Source organism: Molossus molossus, unplaced genomic scaffold (genome assembly GCF_014108415.1).
Source record: "Molossus molossus isolate mMolMol1 unplaced genomic scaffold, mMolMol1.p scaffold_m16_p_19, whole genome shotgun sequence".
Lineage (NCBI taxonomy): Eukaryota > Metazoa > Chordata > Mammalia > Chiroptera > Molossidae > Molossus > Molossus molossus.
The window spans coordinates 18,185,189-18,209,427 of record NW_023425354.1 but is presented as its reverse complement, the minus strand read 5'-3'; the positions used below and the strand labels follow the sequence as shown (position 1 = coordinate 18,209,427).

Genomic DNA, 24,239 nt, shown 5'->3' with positions numbered 1-24,239 from the left:
TAGTCTTATTGGTAGAATTTCTTAGAGATAGAACATTAACTGATTATCACAGAATTATTGTTTAATTTTTTAGGTGTGATAATACTACTTTGTTTAAAAATAATACAATTTTGCTTCTTTATTTTATTTATTTATTTATTTATTATCCTCACCTGAGGACATTTTTCCATTTATCTTTAGACAGATTAGGAGGGAGGGAGAGAGGGAAAGAGAAACATCGACGTGAGAGAGACACATTGACTAGTTGCCTCCTGCACGACCCCGATCATGGCTGGGGATGAACCGTAACCGAGGTATGTGCCCTTGGCCAGAATCAAACCTGGGTCTCATTGGTCCGCGGCCAGGGCAATTTTGCTTTTCTAAACAAGAGTATTGTTTTTCTATTAAGTATACATACTAAAATAGCTACAGATGACATGATCTGATATATAGAATTTACTTCAAAATAATAGGGGGTGAATGTGGGACTATGGATGAAACAAGATTGGCTAACTGAAGCTAGATGATAACTACATAGGAATAGATTATTTTCTCTTTTCGTATATTTTTGAAATTTTCTAATACGAACATTTAATGTACTGTTTTTGCTTCATATTTCTCTGTACTTGGATATCTATTTGCATACTAGTAAGAATATTTTGGCATGTTTTTTATGTTCAAGTAATTTGATCTGATATTGTTGTAAGCCTGGTAAATATATTCTTCATAAAGGGACTCATTCAGAACCAGGGGTTTAAACATAAAAGAAAGTAACAGAGAACCCATTTCTGATAGTTAAGAATGTATTTTCTAGCCTTGGAGACCTTTCTTCTATAGTGCACTATTAATAATGTTATAAAGTCATATTCTGCCCAGTATCCTATGTCCCCTTTCATGCATTGATATTCTTCCTGATTTTAACTATGCTTCTAATGTACAGTTATAACAACAATGATAACAGTAATAAACCTAAAAAGAAAAGTGTTTTTATTTCAACCTTAGATATCATCCTAGATAAATCTCCTTCCTTAGAAGGAGTAATCTTTAACTGGCTGTTCACCATAAACAGGCTGGGTAGACCTTTGGAGATAATATGCAATTGTTTCTATTTTATGTAGTATCTTATTTTTTTAAATGTTACTATATATACAAAGTGTATGGCTGTTTCAGTAAGTACACCAGAGGATGCCAAAGTAGATGATTTGGTATTAAGATGGATGCAGTCATGGACCAAGATGGACAGTATCAGACTTGTAGGAGTTCTTCTAATCTAACACCTTGACACATAGCAAATGTAAGAGGCTAGGGAGGAAGGATGCATAGAATTTTGACAAGAGTAAGTATATACTCAATTAGCACACAAAGTTGAAGCAGAGGTTTGTGCCACTGTGTATAGCCTGTACTTAGTGAGCCCCTCAACAGCTTCATTGTGCTAGACTTAAATTCTGATTCATTGAACAGTGTAGTCTTCAGGAACGGAAAGCACCCTTGTGAACATGGAGCTAAGAGAAAGCCATTTTAACTAATGTAATTAAAACACAAAATGAGATTTTTGGCCACGTGAAAGCTAGCTCCAGTGCTGTGTGAAACCTCTTGCCATGATCTTTCTCTCCTGCTTTCTATCCGCTCTCATTCTGTGTTTGAGCGAATGGAGACTGGGGGAATAGTGAAGTCCCAGAGGGACAGAGCTCTGTTCTTGCTGAAATTACAAGCACAGAGCTGCCTGGGCATGAACATGTAGTGTTTACTCTGCCAGTATGAATACAAATAGTCTTATTATACGGGACTCTGTACCCAAAGACCACACACACACACACACACACACACACACACACACACACGAACGAATAAAAAAAATTAAAGTAAAGGTATTTTTTTAACCCTTTTAAGACCCAACAAACCTTGATGAAAAAGTCATGTCTTATACTATAGCTGGGAGTAGTAGAGTCAGTATAGGAACCACATTTCCCTTTGCCCAATGGTTTAATAATCTTGGAATCTAGAAATCTAATGGTATTTAAAAATACATTTTTTTTTTTTTTGCCTTTTGTTTGTTCTCACTCTTCTATTCTTTTCCATCCTTAGTTGTCCATTTTCATTGTTCTCTTTTCCTTTTTTTTCAAACGATTGACTAGAATTGAGGCTGAGCATTAGCTTGCTATTTCTGAGTCTTTGCGCTCAGGAGGAGTGAGACTGTTAGTGGCTAATGCCCAGGATGGCTGGTGAAGTCAGTCAGTGGCCATAGCTGGATTATGGGGCACTGCACAACAGGAATGAGGTTGGGGTATTAGTATCAAATTCCGTTACGAATAGCTTGAACATACAATGGAGCATGTCCACTGAGAGACTGACCAATCTAAAGATGGGGTTTCAGCAGTCAGAGTTCTGAGGGACAGCTCTGCCTAAGAGATGACACAGTATCAATAGGATGTATTTCCTCATGCTGAGCCCAGTTTTATCAGGACAAGTTGACTTTCAGCTATAGCAGTTTAATTTTCTTTGGCCAAAGAGACAAGTTTGTTGTGAGCCTGGCACTCTACATATTACCCCAAGAATGATGTGAGGGTAAAGAAAAGAGCTCATGCTGATAAGATTTGGATCAAATCTGTCCTGTCCCAAAGAGAATGGGCATCTGAACAGAGCCTTGAGAAATAGTTTTATTAAAAAAGGAATAAAAAATTGACCTGTTAATGTCTTGAGAGCCAAGGCTCAATGTAAATGCATTGGTGCTACATAGACATTAAATCATTATAATGTGGTGTTCTCCAAAGGTGATGGCTCTACCAGGTCATCGTTGTGGGTGATATTATATTACCTTGAAGGATTGGAGTTTCTGGGTTTAAAAGCTAGCATGTGGATATAGGAATAAAGGTAAAACAAGAGATCCCTGCAGAGTTTCCCTGGGAATTGAGATGCGTTTCCCCATAATCAGAAGCAAAAAACCCTGCACTTATCAGACCATTGGCTATATGGGTGGCCAGTCTTTCTTCCTTATATATATATTTTTTTTCAGGACAGTAAATGGGTAAAATGGTGATGGGTCTAGGAGCTGGAACAATTCAGTTTCATTTAGTTTTAGGTAACTTGTTTGCCATTTGAGGAAGAATATTGGCTGTTTCAGCAAAGATGTGACCTGCATTTTGAACATTGTGCCTGTGTTAAAAGCAGGAGAAACAGAGCTTTTCTGGTGTGGTGTTAGCTACTTTCTTCTTTCTATTTTCCTAGTTGTCCCTTCGCTATCAAGAAAGATGTAACTAAAGGAATGCCACCTTATGTATGATGAAAGGTGTAGGAAAATACATTTTTCTCATTGTCATATTTGAATGGCATTTCGTTTTAGTATGAATTTAGAGTAGGAATAAAGAGATGTAGACCATATCTGTGAACTGTGTTACTTGCAAATAGCTCCAAAGATGAGTTGTCTAGGTTTTTTTTGTTGTTGTTGTTTGTTTGTTTTTTAATAGTTTTAAGTAAAGGTGAAAATTAAGTATGATTGCAGCATAGTCTAAATTGATTTCATGATGTTACAGTGATGGGCACTGTATGTAAATACACAGCTAGGTGAATGTGTGCTGTTGAGCCTGGATACAGAAGAAATGCAACCAACCAACAGTTCTACTCTTATCCATCTCGATTTTGGAGGAATTGTTTTAATTTTCCTGCCAGTTTGCTAACCCGTTTGGATCATTTGGTGGAAGCTATAATTGCAGGTGGGAACATTTTGAGTAACAGTTCACAATCCAGTGCAGCTATTTTTCACACAGATTCTGTTATTAAAAGGCTTAAGCTAAGATCAAGTCAAGGGCTGTAATGGACTTGACAGAGAACAACTTAACTTTGCCTGATAGGACAAAGAAAACACTAGACTTCTTGAGACTATGTTATTTGTCTGAAATGTTATTAGCATTCTTTTATTGTATTTCCTTTAACCAGATCTGTGAACTAGATCATGAATCTCTAAGTCAGGCAATGATGAAAGATATGATAGAGATGCACCTTTTATAGTAATTTTAGTGAAGATATAAATTACGACCCTGTTTTCCTTATTATTTCAGAACATGGCCTTTTTAACAATATGAACCCATCCATTCCCTCATATCACTCCTCTCATAATGAAAAACTGAGATGAGAAGATGCTGTGTTTAGAAGCAGTTATAACAATTAGGTACAGGATGTGTACTCCAAAAAGTATTGGCAATTAGAGATTAGAATTCTTGTACGGTATTACATTTTTTCCATAACATTTTTCTGGGAGATAGGTATATTCCAAATTGAGTGCAATTTTATGATCGCTTGCACACACACTACCCCACTAAGAATTGTAGTGGCTCCAAGGCTTCATTTTTTCCAATGGGCACTAGGTGTCAGGGTTTTTCCTTCTCAGCAGCTTAGCGTTCTGACAGGCCTCTTGATTTGCTGTGTTTTGGTGAGGCAAATCCAGCAGTATCCTTCCCCCTTTTTTTAGTTGGATTGGTTGGCTTTGCCTAGTGTTCCTACATTATGCAATTGCATTTTTAACACTTTGGGGTGGAAATCTGTTGAACTTTACATCATGGCTGTACACATTTTTATAGGAAATAATTTTTAGAAAGAGGATGATCGAGAGAAAAAAGCAGTGTAAATTAAAGACTGGCTGCCATTATAATTAGTATCTTGGTTTCAGTTCTGCTTTATATTCTTGGGGATGAAATGTTGGGGATTAGGAATTCTAGAACTGCTCAGCCTTGCCCACAATATTCAGTTGTTGACAGTGTGCTGATGTCCAGTCTCCTTAATATTATAAAATTTTTCAAACTTACAGAAAAATATGGAGAGTGATAGGACAAATATTCCTACATTTTCTGACTAACTTAAGCAAATCTTACCATTTAACACGTTTGAACTCTCTAATTTGAGTCTAAAAACAAACAAACAAAAAATTAGGAGTTGGGTTGGGAAAGGAAGTTTGGTAAGCTTTTATAAACCTAAAAGATTAGAAGAAATTAATTAGTAGATTCATTTTGAGAATTCTAGGCTGGACTCCTTAACCCAAAGGACCTCTTATTGTAGAAAAAACAGCATAATCCTCTGTCTTAATTCACTTGGTTGACATTTTTCATACTCTCAAAGGAATTGCTTGGGTTATCCTGGATTCAGATTCTAGTGGAACCATTATGTTTTGAAACTGACTTCAGAGAGTGTGTATATATGTGTGGGCTTGAATAAGGAAAGTGTTGACCATTTCTCATGTGCACAGAACCCAAGTATCTTCTAGTTTAACATTAGACTTTTGTGTATTGTTTTACTCGGTTTAACCTCAGAGTAACTCAGTGAATGTCAAGCTAATTTGGATATATATTACTGTGCTTTTGTTTTGTTCTTTTGAAATCAGTTTACCTTTTTATGCTGGGTGTGGAAATTGAGTCCATGTCAGTTTTTTAGATATATGTTGGAAAGGAGGCATATTTGTATTGTAGTAAGCTGAAGGTGAGCTTTGAAATAGACCTGATAAAAGCAGATTTGAAAAACAAGAACATGGTCTGTACATTGATTGTTCAAGTTATACAAAGAGACTAATGGTCCTTGCCACCAATCTGTCCCTGAAAATGGGAGAATGTAAGCACTTTGAGATCCTCAACAGAAAGTGTCATATACCACTGATTACATATAGACATTCATAATTTGTGCTTGCCTTATTTTTTGTCAAGGGCTTCAAAAAACCAATTTTGAATCCTCTTAGACCTTTTAGATAGGAATCCTTTTAGATAGGAATTTCAAGTATAGTAAAAGACATATTATGGAATATATGGTAGGATAATTTTATTTAATAACTTTTTCTTCTGCTATCCTTGTTCTAAGTGAGCATGTTTGGCTATGTCTAAAACATTTCTCTTTGTTTAAAACGATCCTTGGAACCAAAAGCTGAGTCCCTCATTAGAAAAACATTAAGGCTAATTTTGAAACATAGCTCTTCCTGCCATGGAATTACTTTAAATGAATTTCTAACACTGTTCTTTTGGGATGCATATACTTGCCTGAGAATTTCTTCCAAATGACTGTTGTTGATGTTGGAGATTTCTCATCAGATTGATTAGCTGAGTTTGACTCATTTCATTAGTAGCAAACCAAGGCCCAATGAGCTTGACTGGCTTTGAAAATCCTAATATAGCCCAGCTGGTATGGCTCAGTTGGTTGAGTGTCATCCCATGCAGCAGTAGATTGCTGGTTTGATTACAGGTCAGAGCACATGTCTGGCTCATGGGCTCGATCTCCAGTGGGTGGTGTACAAGAGGCTGTTGATCGATAGTTCTCTCTCATCAATGTTTCTATCTCTCCTTCTCCCTTCCTCTCTCTTTAAAATCAATAAAAACATATTTTAAAAAAGAGAAAATCCTAATGTATCCATTGGCCAACTGATGAAGCACTCGTGGAGGGCTCTCCAGTTCCTTTCAAAAATACATCCTCCAGGTAGCCTTTAAACAAAATAATGTACTTGCCAGCATTTTTATATATTTTAAGCTTTAAATTCTACTGAGAAAAATGTGATATGGTACCCTATGTCAAGAAACTTTACAAACAGACAGCTACAACTAAAGGCAGTAATGGACATCAGGACAGCAACAGATGACACCAGAGGATGAGGTGTAGCATCCAAGTTCAATTTTCATTTATATGATTAATGGGCAAGGCTTCGGGAACTGTAGTAGGCCAACTTGGTTAATTGCCACACTTACTCCTGTGTCCCATTTCTCAAATACCACTGGATTGCATGTGCTCCATTACATGTTTTTTAAAAAATCAGTATGTTTATTAAAGCATTGTGTGCACGTGTATAAAATTGATGTGGTTCATGTACATAAATATTACAGAAAAATAGTTCCCCTGTTCAAAATTATTGTTTCTAATCTTTGGTAACATTTTCTAAGAGTTATCTCTGGGATAACAATTTTTGCTCTAAATATGATATTTTTTCTTACCCTTTTATCGGTTTTTAGAAGTGTTGAGGTAAGTTTGTTCAGCCATTTTTGAATTATCCAAGCATGTAAAAAGGCTTTTTTCAGCTGTTAAGAAAATTGTTTTCAGCTCTTTTATGTGATCATACAAACTAGGCAATAGAACATTCTCTAGCAGGTAATACAATGTGGAAAGGCATTGACTTTTTTTTAGCGTGGTTTTTCTCAGTAGCACAAATTTAGTCAAATATTACATTGCCTTACGGTTTAAAAAAATACACATTTTTAATACCTGCACAGTATTTTCTAATATTTCCTCAAGTATATTTTTTCTATGAAATTCTAACATGAGTTAAAATTGTAATTATTTTTTCACAGTCTCTAATTAAAGTGAAGATTTAATATTCCATACAGGATACAAAAGGGGCGAAGGTAACATTTTATTACGTGTCTGTAAAGGAACTTAAGTTCAGATTCCTTTCTTCTGGGTCTTAATTTGTCTTCTTTATGATGCAAGTAATGCTTAAGTCCAATTCAGCTCTAACATTCTAGGAGTCTTTTTTTTTTTTTTTAATTGAATTTATTGGGGTGACATTGGTTAATAAAATTATGTAGATTTCAGGGATACAATTCTATAATACATCAGCTGTATATTGTATTGTGTGTTCACCACCCCAAGTCAAGTGAGTCTCCTTCCATCACCATTTATTCCCCCCTTTACCCTCTCCTACCTCTCCCCACCCTCCTTTCCTTGTGGTAATCATCATACCATTCTTGGAGTTTTTGTATTGCTGCTCCAGAGCCTTGCAGGATAGTCATCTTTCTGACAGTAGCAGTAGTAGAACAATAGCTACCAGAGGCTTTGCCAGAAAAACTCAACTTTTAGACTTTTAGCATGAAAAATAAAGCTGCAACATCTCAGCCACAGTCTAACCTTTATATTATTACAGCTGAACTAAAAATGAGGAGATAGATAAAAGAAAGACAACCGTGGCAAAGATATTCCCTTTCTGCTTCCCACAGCATAGCTAAAGTTAAGAGATGATCTTATATCCTTAAAAACAAAATCCTGTCTTGCTTTTTTCCTTAGCTTTCTCTTCAAAAATTTTTATTGAGCTTAATATTGTTTTATTTTGTAGTAACAGCAGCTTTGGAAAGGGTGTGCATGTGTGTGCGTGCATGTGTGTGTATATGTGCATTTGTACATTCTGTTCACACTGATAGTACAATTAATGTTGATGTCAATTTTGGTGTTAACTTTGGGTCATAATTAGCATTGACACTTTGTGTCGGACTAATGGCATTTATAAGCACCATCAGAATAAATGTTAATATTATCATCTTTTTAGTATCTGTTATAGCAACATTAAACTAAGGTCCTCCCAGGAGAAAAAAATACATATATGGATAGATAGATAATGTCTTTCTATATCGCTGGTGTTACTCAGTGAGAAAATGACATCTCAGGGCAGAATCCTAATCACTGTTTGGAGCATCAGAAATAATGATCACCTCTGATCGGAGGTTGTGAATAATTCATTCGGTTTGATTTTCACGTCCTGTCCAGTGATACTTTTCAAACCAAATGTGTTTCTACAGGAAAATAATGGTCCCACTTCTTATGGAAATACTGTGGCACAAATCATTTTACCCACATAAAAACAGTTAAATAAGACTGTTGTCTTCTGCTTTCTCCTCCCCGTCCCCTCCTCCCTCACTTGGCACGTGTTTATTTCAGAATCAGACTGTGGCCAAAGAAATATTTTCTTCCTTAGAACTTATATAAGGAAAACAAATATTTATTTCTGTTTATATTAGCTTATTCACAGTAATTCTTTTTATCCTTATCCCTTTTTTGCTTTAAGTTAATTAGTTTAGATTGATAACCCTAAACCTAAGAAACCTGCTAATTGGAACGTTCTGTTACAAAAAATCATCTGAAATGAAGTATTTTTCCAATGATTTATGGCTGTATTAATGAAAACATAATTGGCAGTAGTGCCTAGAACCACTTGGTTAGTCAGTGCCTCAGCAAGGCAGTGGTCAGGGAAAGAAGTCGTTGACACTGCCAGTACCCAAAGCCTGAGTCTGAAGCTCATTATATACCATCCACCTTCTCACCCTTAAACAATCCCCTTTCTGGCTACATGTTGCCCCTTTTTTGCTTCCTTAGCCTTTAGTCCTGGAATGGTCTTTTCACTAGGTTTCTTCACCTACATAAAAATCTGCAAGGGAGAGAGAAGCCAAAAAAAGGAGATTCGGTGATGGAATTTCCTTTGGTTATTATTTTTCAGTTAATATACAAGGCAAGTTGGGTTTAGGTGAAATCAGTGAATGTCATATTTCTAATCACACTGTCACACTTTGTGTATGCTTTTACAGTGATTGCACGGTTTTCAATATCAAATCTCCATTGTGTGTATAATATAGACAGACCCATCTATATAAAGTAATTTGACTGAAAAACCAACAGTGTCCTAATTAAAAGGGGGGGTGGGATATGACTGTCTTTTGAAGTAATGACCCAATCCACCGAGACAAAGCTATTCTTAGATGGAATATTTTGAACCATTTCTCCTGAATGTTGTGACCCTTTTTTCCCCTCTAAATCTAACAAGGGCAGGAGGAAGGAAGCATTTTTCAACCTAGTTCTCATCATCAGACAAAGTATTTTGCATTTAGAAACCATTTTCCGTATCAAATTCAATCTTATCAGGTGATTAGTTGAGTTTGGTACAGAATAATACAAAAATACAAATTTGGCCCTGGCAGTTTGGCTCTGCAGTTAGAGCATCAGCCTGCAGTCCAGAGAGACATGGGTTCAGTTCCTGCTAAGGGCATGTACCTTAGTTGCAGTTTGTCCCCAGCCCCAGTTGGGTCAGGGCCGTGTGGGAGGCAGCCATTCGATGTGTCCCTTTCACGTCAATGTTTTCTCTCTCTCTCTCTCTCTCTCTCTCTCTCTCTCCTCCGTTTTCCTCCCTCCCACTCTATCTGAACAAAAAATGGAAAAATGTCCTTGGATGAGGATTAAAAAAACAAAAAACACAAATTTGGAAATGGCTGTGGTGCCTCTGCACTTGAGGAGAGCAGTTGCTGTTCTCAAACGGAAGCACTCTTTCAGTGACTATGCATTGTGATGTGGATTATTGTGTTCCGTGTCTTTGCAGCTGTTACAGACCTGCCTCTGTTGGTACCATGTGTTCCTACCATGGTCTGCTGGAAGAAATAGGGGAGTGGGTGAATTGATACCTTGCCTGCCTATCAGTGCAAACGTCCTTTAATGTACATATGTTTGTGAAGCTCTTTAGCCCCCTTCAAGACGAAAGGCTCTGTATAAATAAAAGCTTTCGATTTTAGTGCATGTTTGCAATACAAGTGGTACACTCCTAAATATGTATTTAGCTGATAGGCACTGTTCTTGTCTAGTGTACAAATATTGACTTTAAAAGTATAAATATGTATTTAACCATCAGACCAGAAAAACACTGAAGCAGTTACTTCTCAGGTAGAGATATTAATATTGTATAAACCTATATATACATATGTTCACATTCTACCACATCATGGCAGAGCATTTCTTTTTTAAAAGTGAAAGATATTCCCAATAACCTAAGACAGTTCTTGATATTCTTCTCCCTTTGAGGTGAGTCTTGATTTTTAATTTTCATATGTTTATATCTTTCCAACATTATATTATGTGATCTGTAATAGTATGACTAAAATTTAGATTCAGTTCTTATAAAATACAAAAATCCATTAGGCTGGTGATATTATTTTTTTCCCCTTAAAATTTTTTTTTTAAATTAGGGAAATGTTCTAGTGTACACTAGAAATAATAATACATGTTTCCATGTATCTGTCACCCAGTGAAGACGTACTTGGTAGTCCTTTCTCAATTACTTTTTAATTTTATAAAATGTTTAAGTTATCAATACAATACAAACATATTAAATAAAATTTGTATAACGGGAAAAAACACACAATCCTGTCATCATAAAATAACTATCATCTCATTTTGCTATGTTCTTTATTTCTATTTTTTTCCCCTAACATGCTTTTAGTTAGAGTGTTGTAATACTTATCATGCACTTACTATGTGCCAGGTACTGTTCTAAGATTTACCATGTATTTAATCCTCACAAACTTAAAAGAGTAGGTTATTACCCCATTTTACTGATGAGGAAACTGAGGTGCACAGAGATTAGTAACTTACCTAAGGTTATGTGGCTAGAAAACTGACTGAATCTCTGTTCTCTCAGAGTCAGATTCTGTTAGGTTTATAGTCTCCAAATAGGGTTCTGAGTCTGTGCCCTTAACCACCACACTATTTTGTTATTATAGTATACATGCAATTTTGTTATACCACTTCTTCACATTTAGTATTACATTGTAGGTATTTTTAAATACTATTTAAGTCTTTATAACCATCATTTTATAAGGCTGACCAGAACACTAGCAATGCCCTTGCTAGCCAATTTTCTTCCCTTCAAAAAAGTTTTTACCACGGCATTTATTATTTTAACTTTTTCTCTTAAAATATATATATTTTATCCTTACCTGAGGACATTTTTCCATTTTTTGTTCAGATAGAGTGGGAGAGAGAGATAGAAACATCGACGTGAAAGGGACACATTGAGTGGCTGCCACCTGAACAACCCAACCAGGGCCAGGGACAAACTGCCACCAAGGCACATGCCCCTAGCAGGAACCGAACCCAGGTCTCTCAGAACCGCAGGCCAATGCTCCAACGGCTGAGCCAAACCTGCCAGGGCTTAAAATATTTTGATTTGCAAAAAAGTTACAAAGATAGCACAAAGAATTCCTGCATCTCTTCAACCAGTTGTCTCCTAATGTTAACATTTTATATAACCATAGTATAACTATTAAAACTAAGAAATTAACATTGGTACAATACTAATAAATAAAATACAGACTTTGTTTTGGATTTTACCAGTTTTTTCTACTAATGTTCTTTTTTGTTCCAGGAAATCATATTTTGCATGTAGGGGTCAATGACATTTATGTGTGTTATAATTGTTATTTATCTTTCATAGTGTTTCAGCTAAGTGCATAACACTAATCTGTGGAACATACTTCTTTTTTTTTTTTTTTTTTTTTTTTTTTTTATCCTCACCCGAGGATATTTTTCCATTTTTTGTACAGATAGAGTGGGAGGGAGAGAGAGTAAGGGAGAGAGAGAGAGAAACATCGACGTGAAGGGACACATCGAGTGGCTGCCACCCGCACGACCAACCAGGGCCGGGGACAAACTGCAACCGAAGTACATGCCCTTAGCGGGAACCGAACCCGGGTCTCTCCGGACCGCAGGCGGACGCTCTAACCGCTGAGCCAAACTGGCCAGGGCTGTGGAACATACTTCTTAAATTTCTCTAGAAAATGAAATTATGCAAATCTTATTTTTTATTTATTTTTATTTAGTCCTCAGTTTATTGATAGTGGGTACACAAGGATATGTGCAGCTTTTACTCACAGACAAAAAAATTTGGTATGTATAATGTTAAAACATCAAAGTCAGGTCAACATTTAAAAATGGCAAGTTATCACTAAGATTCCACAGAATCTTTATCTTAGCTATGATGATTAAATATATAAAATGCACGGACACATGATTCTTTACTCAGAGGGTCAAAAATTTAGATACATCAGCTTTGCATAGGGAATAGACAAGGGACAAATAAAGTTGAAAGCAAACCTGAAAAGAAGGACAGCCCCTCACTAGATAGACCTAGGAGGAGAAAGAGAAAATAATGTTTGCATCCTTGTTGAGTTTAAGAAAATCTTAGACTGTCTTTAAATTTTAATAAAATCTCAAATCATATAACCCTTTTCAAACACCACAATTTTATTTTTATTTATTTATTTATTTATTTATTGTATTGTTTAAAGTATTACGCAAACCTTATTTTTTATTTTTATATTTTTTCTTTATTGATATTAGAGAGAGAGAGGAAGGGAGAGGGAGAGAGAGAGAGAAACATCAATGAGAGAGAGCATCAACTGCCTACTGCATGCCCCCACTGGGGATCAGGCCCACAACCTGGGCATGTGCCCTGACCGGGAATCGAACTTATGACCTCTTGGTGCATGGATCGATGCTCAACCACTGAGCCACACTGGCTGGGCGCAAACCTTATTTTTTTACATAAACAATTCAGCCCTGGCCGGTTTGGCTCAGCAGTTGGAGCGTTGGCCTGCAGACCAGAGAGTCCTGAGTTCGGTTCCTGCTAGGGACACGTACCAAAAAATTAAAAATAATAAAATAAAATAAACAATTCACACTAGCTGTAAGGACAAGTTAATTTTTCTGTGCCTTAGTTTTCTCATGGCAATAATAACAGCTGCTTTGGAATTAATAATAATAATAGCTATTATTTAAGCCACTCTCTGTACTAATTTAATGTGGTGTTCTTTGCAACAATCCCTCCAGAAAGATAATGTTATCTCCATTTTATAATTGAAAAAATTGAGACTATACAAAGTTAAGTGATTGGTCCAATATTATACAGCTAGTATAAAGCTGAAATTTGAACCAAGATAGGCTGACACACCCAGCTTAAACTTTTAACTATCAGTATTTGTCAACATTTAGTATAGTACAACATGTAATAGAAGTTCAATTAGCCCTGGCCGGTTTGGCTCAGCGGTTAGAGCATCGACCTGCGGTCCAGAGAGACCCGGGTTCGGTTCCCGCTAAGGGCATGTACCTTGGTTGCAGTTTGTCCCCGGCCCTGGTTGGTCGTGTGGGTGGCAGCCGCTCGATGTGTCCCTTTCACGTCGATGTTTCTCTCTCTCCCTCTCTTCCTCTCTCTCCCTCCCACTCTATCTGAACAGAAAATAGAAAAATGTCCTCGGGTGAGGATAAAAAAAAAAGAAGTTCAATTAATGGTAACTATTCTTGATATTTAAAAAAATAGTTGACTAGTGTTTAGGACTGTTATTATTTAATCCCTATAAGTCATGGACAATGTTCTAAGCCCTTGGTATTGATTGTTTTCCAAGTATCATTTTAAAAATGAAATGACTATGGAAGAAGCAAATATTTTTCACTCCCATATTACATGTAGGGATCCTGCTAGGCACTGGAGGAGATGATATAATAGTTCAAGCAAAAAGTGGTTCTAGGCAATATATGATTAATTATCAAATAAATTCTCTACATGAAGGTCTTAGTAGGAGATCAGAGAAGAAAGGAGTCATTTTAGTCTAGGGGAAGCTTTACTGAGGAAATGGAATTTGAATGAACCTTTTTTGAATAAGAAGATTTAGATAGGTTTAGAAGAGAGAAAGGAACAAATTTTGTGTGTTGAAGTTAATATAACAGATTGCTACTTCTACTAGTTTGCACATCAAACCCATAGGTATTGTTAACTTTGTATATGGGGACACTGAAGTGCAGTAAAGTGATTTTCACAAGTCACACAGTTAAAAACCAGAGGGCCTGGGTGTGGATGCAAGTTTGTTTGACTTCAAAGCCCATGTTCACCATTATACTTCCTATCATTTGATTTGCAATAATATCTAAATTTTAATGTAAATTGAGCAATAGATGCTTTCTTAAGTGTTTATCTAGTATGCCTACTCAGAACTTAATCTCTTCCAATAAGGAATCTCACTAAGACTGGAACAGCACTCCATTTTATAATGGTACATTTTTAGGGAGGAGGGGTGATCGATGAGGAATTAACTTTGGAAAGAACATTGATAAAGAGTAGTGAGTTCTTGGTGCTGCTGTGTTGACACCTAATTAGAAGTCAGTATTGCCAAGTATAATGACTGCCCAAGTGACACAGAGTCCCCAGGTAATAACAAAAGATAAGAGTATTATTTGCCTGTCCAGTGTCACATAGACACAATGTTTGCATTAGCATGCAAATGTTGAAGTAAATTCTTCAGAGCTTGCATCTAAGCTGCTTCTGGCCTAGGTGGCTACGGTTAATATATCACAAAATTTGGTGTAAAACTCGATCTTCCTAACTACAAATGCATTTAGAGGAAATGTCTTTTCCTTCCTAAGAAACAAAAGAGATGTTGGATTAGAGGGATACGTGAGAAGGCGGGTAAAATATTTCTCCCCACGCAGGCATTATATTAACCAGTTTCTTAAAACCATGACAAAAATTATTCTGATATTTGGAGTTTTCTCTGGGCTGTCTTTTTGAATGATTTATTTCGCCTTCTTTTCTCTATCTTTAATGAGCAGATAGAGTAATATCTGATCTCAGAAAGTGATTGGATTTTTTCTGTGTATTATGTCCATTTTGATTGTATTTTGTCAATGGTATAATATATTAAATAGCTTGTATTTATCTGTGGGTGCTTCATACATATATTTCTTGATGCTAGGAATCACAAATAGCTTCAACCAGCGTGATTATAGTGGATGTGCTATTGGATTGAGGAATGTGTACTCAGAGCTTATGATCACTGGCCCTGTTGAGTCTGGGTGATACATGTGGCTTTCCAGGGATGCTGCTATTTACATCTGTTAATGGCCCTTCTTGATGGCCGCCTCCCCAATGAGGTGATATGCAGCAGCCTGGGGATGAGGGACTAAGGCTGTAGATGTGGCTGGGCTCCATTAGGCAGGACCAGGAATGTTCATCTGGTGGGCTTGGTGTTTGGGGGTGAGTTCTGGGGGTGAGAAGGGAGGGAAGACAGAAAGATATGGAGGTGGTGGGGGAAGAATGGAAAACATTACTTATCCAGTTATAGAGAGACAGACAGGCAGACATGAAAAACTGCAGTTGTAACTGGAGAGTGAGTAAAAAGAAAAGAAATGGAACTAGTGAATAAACAAGTAGTAGGATTGACTGGTTTTCATGTAGAAGGAGATTAAAAGAGGAGAGGGCTATGAGGGTTTGGGATGAGACATGTCACCCCTGACTTTTAAGTCAGTATCATTTATTTGTGTGGCTGGTTAGATGTTGCTGAACAGAGAGCAGAGATTTACATATATCATAGTGCAGAAGAGATTAGTTCCTTGCATCATTTGGTTTCCGGTTCTGGGAGAAAGTGATGAGATGCTCACAAGGATGCGATGTTGAACTATAGTAGATTCTTGCAGAAATGGAAGATACCTGAAGCAAGCCAGTCAAGAACATTGCTATTATTCCTATCAAATGCTAGAGGACAGTAAAAGGATGGATGCAGAATCACAAAAGTTATACAGTCCCTGAGAGGTGATCCTCTTCCTGCCCTTCTTTTATATGTTAAAGGTTTCTTGGAAAGAATCTCAAAAAATTTGAACTACTGTCTTAGTAGATAGTGCAGTAAGTTTAGGAGTTCTGGATTTAATTCCCAGTGCCATGGCATTCTTCTACAGGTACTCTGAGTACATTTAGGCTTTGGTATTTTTCATCTTTGAGCAGGACCAAAGATGGAATTGAGATAACTGAAATACATAGGAAACCAGCTATTCTCAACATAATCTAAAAAAGCATGCTAGAATGTTCTAGTTTCCCAAAGGGAGCTTGGCTCTTTAGCAATGCATATGCAAAACTTTTTTTTTTCCAATGGTTTTATTGATTTTTTTTTTTTAAGAGAGAGAGAAGAAGAGAGAGGAGAGAGTGACAGAAACATTGATGAGAGAGAAAGAAACATCGATTGGCTGCCTCTTGGACACCCCCTACCAGGGATTGAGCCTGAAACCCAGGCATGTGCCCTCACTGGGAATCGAACCAGTGACCTCTTGGTCCATGAGTCGACACTCAACCACTGAACCACACTGACTGGGTACATATGCATATCTTTACATGAAGGTTGTGTCTGGAAAAAAAAATGCATGTAAGGAGCTTGTATTTATTTGTTTGTTTATGATTTTACAGATTGGCATGGTAGCTTGGAAAATGACCCTTAAAAGTCCTGAATATCCAGAAGGCCGAGATATCATTGTTATTGGCAATGACATCACATACCGAATTGGGTCCTTTGGGCCCCAGGAGGATTTGCTGTTTCTCAGAGCTTCTGAACTTGCGAGGTCAGAGGGTATCCCACGCATCTATGTGGCAGCCAACAGTGGAGCAAGAATTGGACTGGCAGAGGAAATTCGTCATATGTTTCATGTGGCCTGGGTAGATCCTGAGGATCCTTACAAGGTACAGACTAAGAAAAAATAATGCTTCATGACACTGTATGGTTATGCATGTGTGTGTGTACATGTGTAGAGGTCGGGGAGGGTAGAGGTTTAAGTTCAAAAGTCAGTATTTAGGGTGAACCATGTTGGAAACAAATTGTCTCTCAATATGTTCACCTGGTTTTTTCTCCATCTCTGAAGATAGATTGCTGATTTTTTTGGTTGAACACTAGGTGAAATAGGAGGTATACCTCTAGCATGAGACATGCTAAGCCAAAAATTTATATCTTTAAACTATTTCACTGTGGCTTCTGGGACTTATGGTCAGTTGTCAGCAATATTCCTTATATTCTGAGCTTCTTCCCTGGCTGTTCTTCAGCCTTATTATTCTATTTGAAACTTGCCTATCCTTTAAAGACACTGCTTCCCCTATTGCCCTCGTAAGAAGTGACTGATTTCTCTCTTTTTTCTTCTATTGCTGAGCCTGGAGGGGAAGAGTGTCTTCCTTGTGCCTCATTGCTATTCCAGGTGCTTTCTCCCCCCTTCTCCCTGAAAACCTCTATCTTTGAATCCCATGTCATCAGACTGTGCTGTATTACTTACTCCTGCTCCTTATTATAGTGTTCCCCAATGTTTAGCCACTCCCTCTCATTCCTTGCATCTTTTAGTTGCTGGAACATTGTTACTCTCTGCAATACTACTAGTCCTGTTGTAATTCTTTGTGATTATTATATCCACATAGATGATCTATCCCATAATCTACCCTCTTACTATCCTCCACCCTACCTCAGTCGCATTCCCCATAATCTCAATTTCAAGCATCCCTTTCTTTGCCACTACTCCACACTGTCTTTGCAGCTCACTCTCTTCAGTACTTCAAGTCCAGCAATCCTTTGAACCCAACAGGACCTACAACTGTTGATCCTACTACTTTTCTTCTGTTATTCACTCCTTCCTTACATCCTCATTTTATTTCTATCCAGCTTAAATTCCAAGGTCAATCATAGGTTAATCATTATAATCATATTATAGTTACCACCTTTCCTACACCCTCAACTTTTTTTGCTTCTCTATCTATTCTGATTACTCTGTGCCTTTACAAAAACCTTGTTTAAATGCAATTGTCTCCAGCTATTCCCATACCTGAGCCTATATAGTTGAACATTGATAGAGAAAAATACAAAGTGCTATTGCCTGGTCTTATTTTAAATTTAAGCTTAACAACCTTTTGAATGACAGTTTTGCATCTTCTTCTCCCTCCTCAAATCTCTAACCCCCTCTTCTTCCATCCTCACTCTTAGCTGATGACTTTGCTGTCCAATTTACTGAGAAAACAGAAACAATTAGGAAACAGCTTCCATGAGCTGCCACATATATGCATCTGTGCCCTTATTCTCCACTGTCTCTCCTGTAGTTTGGGTGAATGGTCCCTCCTTCTACCTAAGGCCAATACCTCCTTTTGTTCACTTGATCCTTTCTCTTCTTGCTAACTTAAAAATGTAGACTAACACTTCTCCCCGCTCCTTCTTGTACCATTACTTTTCTCCTCTCCACTGGGTCTATTCGTTTAGCATACTTACCCCTTCCGTTACTAGCCCTACCCTATTTTTTCCTTCCCTTTACAGCAAAACTTCTTAAAAGAGTTGTCTTTTCTTGATATCTCCAGATAAGCTTGCACCCTCACCATTCCACTGTAGCTGCTTTTGTCAAAGTCACCATTGATTCCATATTGTTACATTTATTGTAAATCTTAGTCTTCATCTTAATTAGTTGGTTTCTCAGCATCATTTGACACTGTTGGTCACTCTTTCATTCTTGAAATACTTTCTTTTCTTGGCTTCCAGGACACCAGAGTCTCCTTTTTACCCACCTAGCTGCACTTTTGGTTTCCTTTGCTGTCCTTCACATCTTTATTGTAAGAGAGTTTCAGGGGGTGATAGAAATAGTCTGTATTTTGATTATGGTGGTAATTAAACATGTATATACATTTGTCAGAACTCACCAAACTACAACACTTAAAACTGATTAATTGTATTGCATGTATTATATACTTCAGTAAAATTCATTTTTAAAATGCAGTCAAATTGTTGGTGACCACTAATAGGTACAGGGTTTCTTTCTGGGGTGATGAAATGTCCTTGATTTACATTGTGGTGATGGTTGCACAACATCTAAACACACTAAAAACTACTGATTGTACACTTTAAAATGGCCAATTTTATGTTATGTGAATTTTATCTCATTTTTTAAAATTACCACAAAAAGTATGAATAGAGACAAATGTCAGGGCCACAGAGACTGGTGTAGGACCAAGTGAATTGCACAGTCTCAACCCCCCAGGGCCCAATGCCGTCTCACCTGTGCTTTGGCAGGATAGCCTATATAGAAGAGGGGTTAGAAAGAATGTGTTTCAGGGTATGGTTCCTGGACCTCTTCTCTTTTCTGTGTTTGCCTTCCCTTAGTGATCTTATCCAGTCTTAAAGCTTTAAATTCCACCTATAAACTGGTAAACTTCAAAAATTTATGGTCTACACCTGATCTTTAGATTCATATATCCATATTCAACATCTCTATCTACACGTCTGCCTAAATGTAGCTTTTAATCTTCTTCCATAAATTTATTCTCCCCACATTTCTCTATCTTAATAAATGGTACCTCTGTTCTTCCATTTAAGTAAAAGAACTTGGAGTTAATCCTTGATGTCTCTCTTTCTCTCATATCCCACATTCACTCTGTCAGGAAATAATTTTTATATCCTGACCTTCAAAATATATCCAGAATTCAACCATTTTCACTGCTACATGGTAGTCCAAGTCATTGTCATCTCTTACCTGCATTATTACAATAGTTCCCTAAATGACCTTTCTGCTTCTGGCCTTGCCCTACCCCTACCCAAAGTCTATTCTAAACAGAAAGTAGAGTGATCCAATTAAAATATAAATCAGATCATGGCTCAAAACTTTCTTCTGATTAAAACCCTTTAGTGTCTTCCTAGCTCACACACATAAACACCTAAAGCTGTCTAGTTACCTGTAAGGCCCCACATAGATTGGCCTTCCAATACCACTCTGACCTCATTTCTTGTTGTAGCACACCTCATTTCATGCATGCTCTGGCTCTACCTTGAACCTGCCTCAGCACTTTTGTATTTGTGGTTCCTTCTGCTTAGAATGTTTCCCTTTCCTCCCCCAATATCCTCATGTCTCATTTCCTCAGTTCCTCAGGTCTTTGCCCAAATCATACTTTCAATGAAGCCTGCGTTGGCAATTCTCTATTTTATTTTTTTCTTAAACATTATTCCCATTAACATTCTATGTCTTACTTATTTTGTATATGTCTCTCACTGGAAGATAAGTTAATAAGGTCAGAGGTTTTTATCTGTTTTGTTCTTGTTTTTCCAGTGCCTAGAACAGTACCTTGCACATAATAGGCACTCAGTAAATATGTGCTGACTGACATACTAATGACACTCAATGCTACAAAGTGTTCTCGTCATAGGTCATGCAAAATAAAAACCCAGTGGCAGCTTCGTGTCTCTTCTGTATTACGCTCACTGTGTCCGCCTAAATATATCATATAGTTCATTGAGTTAAATGGTGGGCATAATTTCTCAGAGTATTTAAAATGTTTTTCTCTGTTTACTTTTTTTTTTTGGCTGAGTGACTAATTCACTTTAGTTAAACACACTTACATAACTCTACTTCATACGTGAGTATATATTTGTGTGTATAAAAATACACGATTATGAAATGTTAGTATAATTTTTAAAATGTAAATATGAATTAAAATTTATTTTAAAAAAGCAAAAGACTTGACAGTGGTCACAGATTATAAGCACTACATAGACCTCTGATTTTAATATTGAATATCCTATTATTGTGATCCTTTCAGTTATCCCATACCATCTATATTTTTATGACACTATGGATTTGAGAAAGTGAAACAGAATTCTATAATTTTGTGTTGATATCTTTATTAGAGGTGTCACTAAAGAACAGAAAATTACCCTTTAATCCTGGTAAAAATGAAATAAATGGAATATACTTGGCATTGCAGCTACAAGACATCTTGTTTCAAGGACAGATTGTCAGTGATTGGAGAAGCAGGCACTTCCATCTTTTAAAGGAGAAGTGTCTATGCTAGTATTCTATTAGACAGTAACTCTAAGAAGTGATGTGGCAATTTAAAGCCAGCTTTGGAACAAGCTGCATTATGCATACTTTATTGTGTCTTCTAGTTATGTGACGATGGCAGATAATGAGTTAAAACTATTTGTGCTTCACAGGGATACAAATATTTATATCTGACCCCTCAAGATTATAAGAGAGTAAGTGCGCTTAACTCTGTCCATTGTGAACATGTGGAGGACGAAGGAGAATCCAGGTAGGTATATATGTATCAGAATAATTTGGCCATGGACTAAAGGAAGGATAATATGATTATTTTTTCCTCACTGTCCTGCTGATCATGACCTTGAAGAGCAATGAAGATTGCTTGTTATATCTCTAGAGGTCTTAGGTTTGTATCTGAGCTCTACCACTTAGCTGAAGACCTTAATTATATTTATAATATTCGTTTTATAAAAGTCAGAACATGACTCTGGCCAGTTTGGCTCAGCAGTTAGAGCATTGGCCTGCGGACCAGAGTCTTGGGTTTGGTTCCCACTAAGGGCATGTACCTCGGTTGCAGTTTGTCCCTGTTGGGGTTGTGTGGGTGGCAGCTACTTGATGTCTCTCTCTCACATCAATGTTTCTCTCTCTCTCTCTTCCTTTCTTTCTCCCTCCCACTCTATCTGAAGATAAATGCAAACAAAATATATATCCTCGGGTGAGGATTTAAAAAAAAAAAGTCAGAACATGTAAACAGTTATTAATAAAAAATAAAAATTAGCTACAATCCTACCTAGAGACACTATTTTATTTTTCTATTACAGTTTACATTAAATATTATTTTGTATTAATTTTGGGTGTACAGCAGAGTAGTTAACTAAATCATATATTTTATAAAGTGGTCTCCACCCCCCCGAAATTTTAAGTACCCACCTGGCATCATTACTACAATATTATTGACTATATTCTCTATGCTGTACTTTACATCCTCATGATTATTTTGTGACTACCAGTTTGTAGTTCCTAATCTCTTCACCTTTTCCACCCAGCCCCTCAATCCCCCTCTCCTCTGGCAACCATCAGTCTGATTTCTGTATCTATGAGTCTGTTTCTATTTTGTTTGTTTATTTTGCTGAGAGACACAATCATTAATGTATATTACATTCTTACTGTCTTTTTCTCATATGTACTTTTTTCCCCTAATAATTGGGTAGTAATAGGAAAACATTTGTTCATTTGTTCTTTTCACTAAAAATTATTTTGGGGAAATTTTTGTATATTCTTAAAATATTATTTGAGAATATGTTTTATGGCTTTATAGTATTTCATCATAATGAATATATCATATTTGAACATTCAGACTATTCCAAAATTTTACTGTTAATATCCCTGGGCTGAGCATTCTGTTACATAAACTTTTAAGAATATCTCTATTCCCTTTGGGTTAATTTCTAAAAGTGGAATTACTTGTTTAAAAATATGTCCATTTTAAAGATTTTTTTTGATGATTTCAGATTGCTTTCCCAAGATCTGTACTCCCACCAGCAGTTTATAATACTGTTTGTTTCCCATCTTTAATTTTACTCCACCCTTGCCAACATCAAGTATTGTCAATTAATAAAATAGGATAAAAACAACTGTTATTTTAATTAGTATTTTTGATTACCAATGAAATTGAACATTCTTATAATCTATGTGCAGATATTTTCCAGGATGTTAATCCATTGCTTGAATATTATCTGTTGAATAATTTATGCTTCTTTAAAAAAAATTTTTTTCTTTGTTGAGAGGTTTAGAGAGAGGGAGAGAGAGAGAAACATCAATGATAGAGAACATCGATTGGCTGCCTCCTGCATGTCCCCCACTGGGGATCAGGCCCACAACCTGGGCCTGTGCCCTGACTGGGAATTGAACTGGCAACCTCTTGGTGCATGAGTCAACCCTCAACCAGTGAGCCACACCAGCCAAGCAATTTATGCTTCTTTTATAGTAATCTTAACTCAGTTACTAGGCTTTGTATTCTGTGCTTTGTTCTGTCTGTTCTTAGGCTAATGCCACACTATTTTAGCTATTCTATTGGGGTGGATTTCATCACATTCTTAATTTTCCGTCAAGTATTATTAGCTATTTTTGTCTTTTTATATTTAGGCTCATTTTTTTTAATTCATAAAAACTTTTCATAATGATTTTGATTCAAATTGAATTAGGTTTATAAATTAATTTAGGAAGATCTAACATCTTCATAATATTAACTCTTCCCAACAAAAAATATGGTATGTTCTTTCATTTATAAAAGTGTATTTTTTAAGGTTTTGTAGTTTTCTTCATATGATTTATGCCAGAAGTTACCAATCTTTCTTGGTTCATAGCACCCTTTACTGTAATTTTTTCATAGCACCTTTAGACAAAAAGATATATCTAATATTTCTGTTTATTAGTTAGACCCAAACAACTTCGTAAATATTTATGCTCCTAACAACTTATCATTTGAAAATATAATACACATAATTGAAAAAATGTTTTATTTTATTCTTAAATAATTACAGTTACTTACTAATGGGATATTTGCATCTGCATGATATCTCAAACCTTGGAATCAACTTTGGACAGAGCCACCCTCATTTCTTGTTCTGCATTGAGTTTTGTGCAGAACTTGTTTATTGTTTTTTTCCACAGAAACAGAAAAAGCAGTTTTGCAATGATAGGACATTGTCAAAAGGAATGTAGTATTATCTAATGTTAAGTTGTGAACTACCTAAAGCAAGTAGTTCACATGGGATTTGACAGGTATCACAGATCATAGTGTTTCTCTCAGAAATGTAAAATATCCTTCAGTGACCCTGGTAGTCACTGTGGCACCCCAGAATGCCTTGTTCACCATGTAGGTGTGGTGGGATTTTACCAATTTTTAAATGACTATTCCTAAATATTTTGCATTTTCTGTGCTACTCTGAATGGATTCCTCTTTATTACTGGTATCTCAGAAGCTGTTGAGTTAGTATGTTGCTTTTGTTAAAAACATTAGAGCGGGAGAGAGAGAGAGAAAGAAACATTGATGTGAGAGAGACACATCAACTGGTTGCCACCTACAAGACCCCAACTGGGACTGCAACCGAGGTACAGGC

At 36.6% G+C, this 24,239-nt stretch overlaps 1 protein-coding gene across 2 annotated transcripts in view; it reads left to right on the top strand.

Moving 5' to 3' along the window:
• The window catches only part of ACACA (acetyl-CoA carboxylase alpha), a 250,284-nt gene that overhangs the window by 144,043 nt on the left and 82,002 nt on the right, over positions 1-24,239 (top strand). For both annotated transcript variants that reach the window (XM_036267833.1, XM_036267834.1), the window contains exons 42-43: positions 16,757-17,026; positions 21,291-21,388. In XM_036267833.1, coding sequence (XP_036123726.1) covers positions 16,757-17,026; positions 21,291-21,388 — 368 coding nt within the window. The remainder of the gene's footprint in view (positions 1-16,756; positions 17,027-21,290; positions 21,389-24,239) is intronic.